General features: G+C 33.4%; 1 protein-coding gene across 2 annotated transcripts in view; it reads right to left on the bottom strand.

The window, feature by feature from the left end:
• The window catches only part of DDHD1 (DDHD domain containing 1), a 57,657-nt gene that overhangs the window by 43,706 nt on the left and 5,447 nt on the right, over positions 1-8,504 (bottom strand). Inside the window, exons 3-5 of one of the 2 annotated variants that reach the window (XM_005867873.2) lie at positions 5,627-5,728; positions 3,024-3,152; positions 1,758-1,905 (exon numbers count right to left, since the gene is read on the bottom strand). In XM_005867873.2, coding sequence (XP_005867935.1) covers positions 1,758-1,905; positions 3,024-3,152; positions 5,627-5,728 — 379 coding nt within the window. The remainder of the gene's footprint in view (positions 1-1,757; positions 1,906-3,023; positions 3,153-5,626; positions 5,729-8,504) is intronic. The other variant, XM_014540986.1, reaches the window with a different exon arrangement.

The raw sequence follows: 8,504 nt of genomic DNA, 5'->3' as shown, positions 1-8,504 counted from the left end.
TAAATAAACCCCAGATACCTGCTTCCAGTCGCCATGGCCACGGAGCTGGAGCGAATAAAAAAAAAAGGAAAGGCTGGGAGCTTCGGTCGCCAGGGGGCTTGGTCAGTCTAAAAACAGCCCTGAGGCTGGCCAGGCACCCCAGCGGGACCCCCACCCTGATCCGGGACACCCTTCAGGGCAAACCAGCTGACCCCACCCGTGCACCAGGCCTCTATCCTATATAGTAAAAGGGTAATATGCAAATTGACCCTAACAGCAGAAGACTGGGAATGACTGGTCACTATGACACATACTGACCACCAGGGGGAAGATGCTCAGTGCAGGAACTGTCCCCTGGTGGAGCTCTGCTCAGCCACAAGCCAGGCTGATGGCTGCCAACACAGCGGTGGTGGCGGGAGCCTCTCCCGCCTTCTCAGCAGCACTAAGGATATCCGACTGCAGCTTAGGTCTGCTCCCTGCTGGTAAGTGGATATCCCCCGAGGGCTGCCGGGCTGCCAGAGGGATGTCTGACTGCCAGCTTGGGCCCGATCCCCCCAGGGAGCGGGCATAGCCAGCAGGTGGATATCCTCCAAGGGGTCCCAGACTCCAAGAGGGCATAGGCCGGGCTGAGGGACCCTCCCCCCCGCCCGAGTGCACAAATTTTTGTGCACTGGGCCTCTAGTTTATAACATAATACAGTTGACCCTGGAACAACACCAGTTTGAACTGCTCAATTCCACTTATATGCAATTTTTTTCAACTGACCTACACAATTCAAAACCATGTTGTTCAAGGATCAACTGGCAGTTGGGACTCTTCCTACATGGAGGGCCAACTGTAGTTATACACAGATATTCAATGGCAAAGGACATCAGAGCCCCTAACCCTTGTGCTGCGCAAGGGTCAAGGGTCAACTGTAATATTTTTATTGATTTTATATCCCCAAAGTTGCCATTTTAAAAGATCTAAATACATTCTGGGTTACCAAAAAACAATTTCTTTCTCATCCAATCAAATGTTCAGTTTTAACAAATATGAGTATATAAAAGAAAAAATATTTTAAGATTTCTATTATTCTTCTCACGTATTCATTTTTGACCTCCCTCCACCCTGTTCCTGCCCCTTCCCCAGGCCTTCACTGCACTGTTCCTTGTGTCTATGGGTTATGCATATATACATACAAGTTCTTTGATGGATGTACAGTTTTTATGTTTTTCATTGAGAAATAATTATTAGGAAGTGGTATATTTGTTATCTGAATTTACAAAAAAAAAAAGTTCATTTAGACTAGTGGTTCTCAACCATGGATGATTTTTTCCTCCAGAGGACACTTGGCAATGTCAAGAAACATTTTTAGTTGTTACAAGTAGGGGTTCTAATTGCAACTAGTGAGTAGAGGTCAGGAATATTGCTAAATATCTTACAACTGATATGTCAGCCACCCATATTAAAAAATTATCTGGTCAAAAACATCAATAGTGATGAGTTTGAGGAACCCTCATTTTCAGTTATAAACTCAAAAACACTACATTTGTTTAAAATGCTGTCCTTTTCTACAGTAACTTACAGAATCCTACACTCCAAGCATCATTATCAATAGTTCTCAATGGTCACATAAATAGGTACTGATTAGACAAGCAGCCATGTCTACTGAATCACTTGGTTGTAATTATCTGGAGTGGCTATTTTTAAAAAAGGAAGAAAATATGGAAGAAGATAGTGAGGAACAAAGTTTAGATTCTAAACTAGATGGAGAATGTATTCATCAAAGAACTCACATGGCTGTATTTTTGATAATTCTTCCTTGGTCCATCTTCTGCCCGATGCCATGCACAACAAATACAATGTGGGTAGTCTGAGATGGTTTGTCTTCTAATGAGGCTTCTTCTACATAACCTCTATGAAGTCTGGTCCCACTACTCGATGCTGTAAAAAATTTATGACTCAAAATTTACTATTTATTCTAAAAATAGCATTCTCATAATATATTGAAAGAAATAAAGAAAAAAATAGAGTATTACAAAAAAATTTCACTGGGTTGAGAAGAAATAAAATTTGTAAGATGATGTATATTGATTGGCTTTGATATGAAATGTTAAACTAGACAGGACACCAAAGCCAGAAACCATAAGGAAAAATAAAAGGAAGGAAGGAAAAAAGGAAGGAAAGAAGGAAGACTTGAACACATAAAAATTTTAAACTTCTCTATAAAAAAATACCATGAAGCAAAAATAAAAGATGAATAACAAACGGAAAATTTATATAAAATATGATGCATGGTAAGTTAATTGCCTAAAGATACAAAGAGAGCTTACCTATAAAAAAATGAAAAGATAACCAAACAGCAAAACAGAAAAAAGATATAACGTAATTCACAAAACAAATACAACCAACTAATGAACATATAAAACAATATTCAAGCACACCTGCTATCAAAGAAATTAAAGCAAAAAATGGGATAATAAAAAAATTATGTCAGACTTGAAAAAAATTTTTTAAAATTTATTTTTTGATAATGCTCTCATATCTTCCCAGGTAACATCCCCTCTTTTCCTTCTTTTTTGTCAACCGTCTTTAAAGAGTTATCTACTACCCTGCCTCCATTTCTTCACCTTGTACTTAAGCTTCAACCCATGCCACTCTGGCTTCTGCCCCATCAATCCATCTAAATCACCAATGACCTTCATTTTATTAAGTCCAATGAAAAATTTTCAGTCTTCATCTTCCTTAATACTGTGTTTCCATCTCGAGGTTTTATTTTCACACTAGTACCTTAGGTTTGACTGCTTTTATGCTTTTAGAAGTATAAAAGAATTTTTTATTAATCTTGTCAGATCATCCTAAATATATAATTATTCATTGATGAATACATGTCAAGTCAATCACCTTAATAAACTTTTCATTTAACAGGTCAGTAACTGTCATTAACTATAATACATATTTAAAATATACTAAAAATATAATTTGAATAGCCTATTCTAAATATAAGAGAAAAACTCAGATTTCCCAAATTTTAACAAATTATAGCAATATTTAACAATTACCTTTAGAAAATCCCAGTTTTTGGGTAACTGTTCTTGCAATTTTAGATGTTGTTGCATCACTATAAATATATACTTCATCCATATTGTGCCAGTCCACATGATTTCGACTCAACTTGAAACTATGAACAGCTGTTGCAAAAAAGGAAAAACTGATTGAAGGTCTCCAAGACAAACTCCATTTGTGTGAAAAATTATAATACACAGATTTTTGAATCCATATATGAACTTAGTTCAATAAAAAAAACTATTTCATTGAAACACATATTGATGTAAAGCAAGTAATGGATAGGGACTTTATTTTGTAAATGATTAATCATGCTACAGGGAATGACAACTTATTATAACAACATGGAATAAGTGGCTTAACTACCATAAATTTAACCTGTAACATGTTGTTAATGTGTTTTGATAAATAAAGTACTGCCTTCCCAGGTGATATACTATTCCAAAGTCCTCAATAACTTTGACACAGAAACTTAAGTTCCATTTCTTCTGTTGATTTTTATTTTGGGATCTGTGAAAATTTCACGCAGTGCAAAATAAAACAAGTCTCATAGAGAAAAAATTATCTTTAAACTGGGAAGAAAATAATCTAATTTACTAGAGTATAAGGTATTTCTGGAATGGATATTAAAGCCAATTATCACTGGATATTGCTCACCATAAGAAAAATTCGAAGTTGAAAGATGTTTTAGTAAGAAATCAAAATTTGGTTATTGCATTTCTGTAACTGCCGTATGGTTGGTAAAAATGAGTTAAAAAAATCAAACCTATATGCTCCAGAAATTCATAAGTTCTGTGAGGCAGGAACTATGTCTTGATTATTTTGTATCACTAGCACCAAACACAGTGTCCTAACACAGTGCCTGACATGTATCATAAATTTAGTAATGTTTGTGGAAGCAATGAATCAAGAAAATTGTCATAAAATGTTCACTAATTCATAATTTAATAATTATTATATTTTGAAGAACTCAAATGTTTCCTCTATCTCTGGTATAGAAGTAAGAAAAATCCATATACCCATCTTCAGAAAACTAGGCACCTTCAAATCATTATGCTTGATTTATTTTCTAAAAATCCTCTAAGCCAAGTATTATCTCCCATTATATACAAAGATAAAAAGGTACAAAGAGATGAAGTGACTTCACACAGAATAATTACTAGCACAGTCTAATATTCTTTTGATTTGAAGATGGGCTGAAAATAACCTCAAGCTAAATATGAAAAAATATATATAGCCTTGGTCAAGATCTAAGATCCTAAGACATTTTTATGTACAGTGGAACCTCGGTTCTCAAACTTAATGTGTTCTGGAATGCTGTTCTGGAATTGATTTGTTCAAAAATGGAATCATTTTTACCCATTAGAAATAATGTAAGTTGATTAATCCGGTCCAGACCCTGAAATGATTCCTGTTTTAACCTTTCTTATATACAGTACATGTCTAAAGTACTGTTTAATCTATAAACACTTTCCTTAAATTTATTGAACCACCATCCCCTACTAGCCTTAAAGGAATCACTTTTAGCATTCGGTTCAAGGATGTCTTTCAGGTCAGTATGCAGCATCTTTGCTTGTTTATATATCACTGCCTCTGAAAGGGCTGTTACTGGCTGCTTTTCCTTTATCCAAATCAACAAGTTTCTCTACCTCTTCAGTTGTCAGTGAGCATTGCTTCTTTCACAACCTCAGCAACATTAGCACTCTTGATGGCCTCTTAATGTTTGAAAAATTGTGCTAGATTTCATCAGCAACAAAAGCATTCTGTCCTTTGTTGCCTGAGAGATGCTTTTTGTCATGCTGATGTACCAGCTTGAAAGAGTTGTCAGTTCAAAGACTGAAGTTTGGTTGGACAACGTAGACATTTTTTCTGTGACCAACCAAATTATTCTAGATGGGAGATGTTCGAGAACCGAGATTTGACTGTAAACCTACTTCCTACCAGAATACATAGAAGAGTAAATCCATTCCAGGAAAATGTATTTATTAGCTATGTTACAAATGTAATTCAAAAATTTATCAGAAACTAATTTATATTTAACTTACCTGCCAGGACACATTACTAACATTGAACACAAGATCGAGATGCAATTAACACAACAAACATTAATAATATCTTCAGTTCCAAAGAAAACAATGTACAAATTCAGCTTTTTAAAAGAACTTTTCATAAATTAAAGAAAATACTTTACTACATTTAACAATTATTTACTTTTCTAATTCTATGTCCAATCTAAGTCACTATTTTAAGCCTTTTTGTCTGATTCTAAACCACATTTTTGTTAAAATAGTTTTGAGCAACATATGATGAGAATAGTGAAACTTCAAGATCAAGATATTAAGAGAATAGTGTTAGGCCTACAAAATTTCATTCTTAATACTGGCGAATATCCCCTTATTGGACTACACACATCATTTACAAATGTTTATACCACTTAAAATTAACACTAAAAAAATAGCACAATGTATACATTTCTATGCTTTAAATATGGATACTAATAATTTCTATATCTTAAAGACTACTGAATGCTCTAAATACAACTAAGCGCTATAAGCCAGGAATATAACTACATGGAGGAATAAAACTACAATTACTGTACCTTGGAAACGCTTTCGTTTAAGACCTGCCGCATCTGTACTCGCCTTATATCCTCTCCATTTGAACAGAGAAGGGAGGGAGAAGGGAGGGAGGTGGTAGGCAACTAAGAAAGCAAAAACACTGAGCTTCAAAGTATATTTTAAATGAGGTTTGCTATTTTGCCTTTTTATTTTATTAACTTTAAAAAATGAGTTGTATTTGACAAACATTCTAAGTGCTTTATTGATATAATTTCTAATTAAAAGTCAGTGAAGCAAAATATCAATGTTTATCAAATATATGCTCTACTTTTACTGAAAAAAGGCAAACGATATCTAAATTTCTCAGTTAAAGACAACTATGCAACCATTATTTTTAATGTCTCTGCATAGGTAGAATAAAAAAACAGAGCACAGCACTTTTGTATGTGCAAGAGATTTATAATCCCCTTCTTTACAATACTAAGATTATTTACTCTCACCCAATTTGTGGCTCTGACAGCTAACAACTGATGTGCAAATTGAGAATGCAATAAAGAACATTTTAAATATCTAATTCAGCTTTCGTGAGAAGATAGCACAGTATACATTCTACTAGATGTTTTCAACTACTAGAGTATAATGGAGCCTTCCCACAGAAACACAATATCCTTTTCACAACTGTTCAAGTTGTTAAAAGACTTTTAAAAATGAAACAAAAACAAATCAAATTCAAAGCTCTACTTTTAACTGAGTTATTAATGATAAAAAAATGAAAGATTAGTGATAGAATAATGAAAAAAGGTCATTAGTAAAAATATATGCTGACATCTTGTAAGCATGAAACAGGCTATACAGAGTATAGTTGGACAGACTTGCTATTTGGCAAATCAGTAGATAACTTGAACCTTAAAGTCACCACTTCCCCTGTCAAATATTGCTAATTATAGATCAATATTTTTCTATACTTTAAGAAAGCAATTATTTTAAAATCCACTTTGAACTTACAAATCCATTTGTTAATAGTTCAGTTAAAATGAACTATTATGACCCACAGAACTTTTGTGATTTAGTTTAAATTTATGTTCTAATACATTTGATTTTCATTCTCACTCCCTTCTACATTAATGTGACATTCAAAGGTTAGTTACTGTGCAAATGGGTAAGTATTTAATTCCTGTTTTATGGTACTAGAAATATAAAAAAAAATCTGATGTGTACAAAGATGAAGTATAAAGATTGGTGCAATCACTGTAATTGAGAAATGCTTATAAGGCGCTTAACTACATAAAAAACTATAGACTAGGATTAAAAAATGGTCAGAATATCATGATTATAAAATCATTTCATTGTCACAGGGGGTGGAAAATGACAACTGAAACAATTTTCATCACTGAAAATGTTTCTTCATTCATGAGCCTTCTGGTCAGTTACTGAGGAGTAGATGTACTACTTGTACGAAACATTTAGAAAAAAAAATCAATAGGAAAAAGCTAACATATCCAAGTAGATCAAAATGGCATAGAATTGACACTTTATTAACCAAAGAAACAAAACCTAAAATTTCTAAATCTACTAGTAAAACTAACACGAACCAATTCCATATTTACTAAAAGAGAATTAATGGGAAACATATGAACCATAATGACCACTTTAAAATTATGCAAAAGCTTTCAAAAAGCTTGTCAAGATACAAAAATGAAAGGCTTTCCTTTCTAAAGGAATAGTATAAATTAGGAATTAACAAAAGGGCAAACACCCCAATGTATTCAAAACAGAGAAGCATATTTATTTAAAACATTTTTATAAAATTAAATAGGCATGGTTCTTTTTTTCAAATTTAAATCTTATTTTCACTTGAAAGTCATTTGCTCTATTTGTTACAACATCCTGTTAGCTTAGAGAGCTTAATTTTTTCAACTCAAACTATCACAAAAGTAGAGACAAAAGGCTTTATTATCAATCCAAACAGAAATCACTATTAAAAGAAATTCAAGTGCCAGAAAGCATTTCTTTTTTCTAAAATAAACATTTAGTTATAAATTCTTATGTTGTGTTAGCAAAAGTATATATTAACTCAAGATACAACTGGAAGTGCTAACTTTTTAGATGCTAGCATTTAATAAAAATTTTCTTTTAAAGTCCTGCACAAAAAAAAAATTTAAAGTATAAAATACAGCATTTCTAAGAAATTTCTTTACTATAATTCACCTCTTACAACTCAGTCACTTTTCCCTTTATAAAAGCTGGCAACCTGGATAAACTCAACTTCAGGGGAAGAAGGTCTGTACATCTCAAGCCTGTCAAAGGTAATGAGAAGACTTCTGGCATTCTTCTTGGACCTCAGAGAAATTAAGTTAGATAAATTTATAAAAATTAATAACTAAGAACTAGATGGTGGGAATTCTCTAAACCTTCCCCTCTCCTCTCCTGCCCGTCTTTTTGACTTCTGAAATTCTATATTGACATTTGTGATATCCCTATCCAGCAACAGTGATAGAAATGAGTACAACTTTACATGCCAAATATTAAATGTTGTAAATCCTTACAGATCCACCAACAGCTGTACTGTCATAGCACTCCAAATTAGTTTGAACAGTAAAAAGTCCACTTTTAAACTTTCAACCCATCTGCGACATTATATTGATAGTGTGACTCTTGTAGACAGCATATAGTTGGGTCCTGCATACCTAACAAATCTGTCCATCTCTGCCTTTTAATTGGATTGTTAGCTCACTTATATGCATTTATTATAGTTATTGATATGGGTAAATTAAGATCTATCATTTCCCATTTATTTTTTCTTTGTTCCATCTGTATTTTGTTCTTCCTTTCCTGTTTTTTTCTTTTTTTGTGGGAGGTTTAATTAAATGCTTTTTACTATTTTATTTTAATCCCTCTACTATCCTCCTCCTCCTCCTC

This window comes from Myotis brandtii, unplaced genomic scaffold, assembly GCF_000412655.1.
Source record: "Myotis brandtii unplaced genomic scaffold, ASM41265v1 scaffold253, whole genome shotgun sequence".
NCBI classification, from domain to species: domain Eukaryota; kingdom Metazoa; phylum Chordata; class Mammalia; order Chiroptera; family Vespertilionidae; genus Myotis; species Myotis brandtii.
This window is presented reverse-complemented; position numbering and strand designations above follow the sequence as displayed.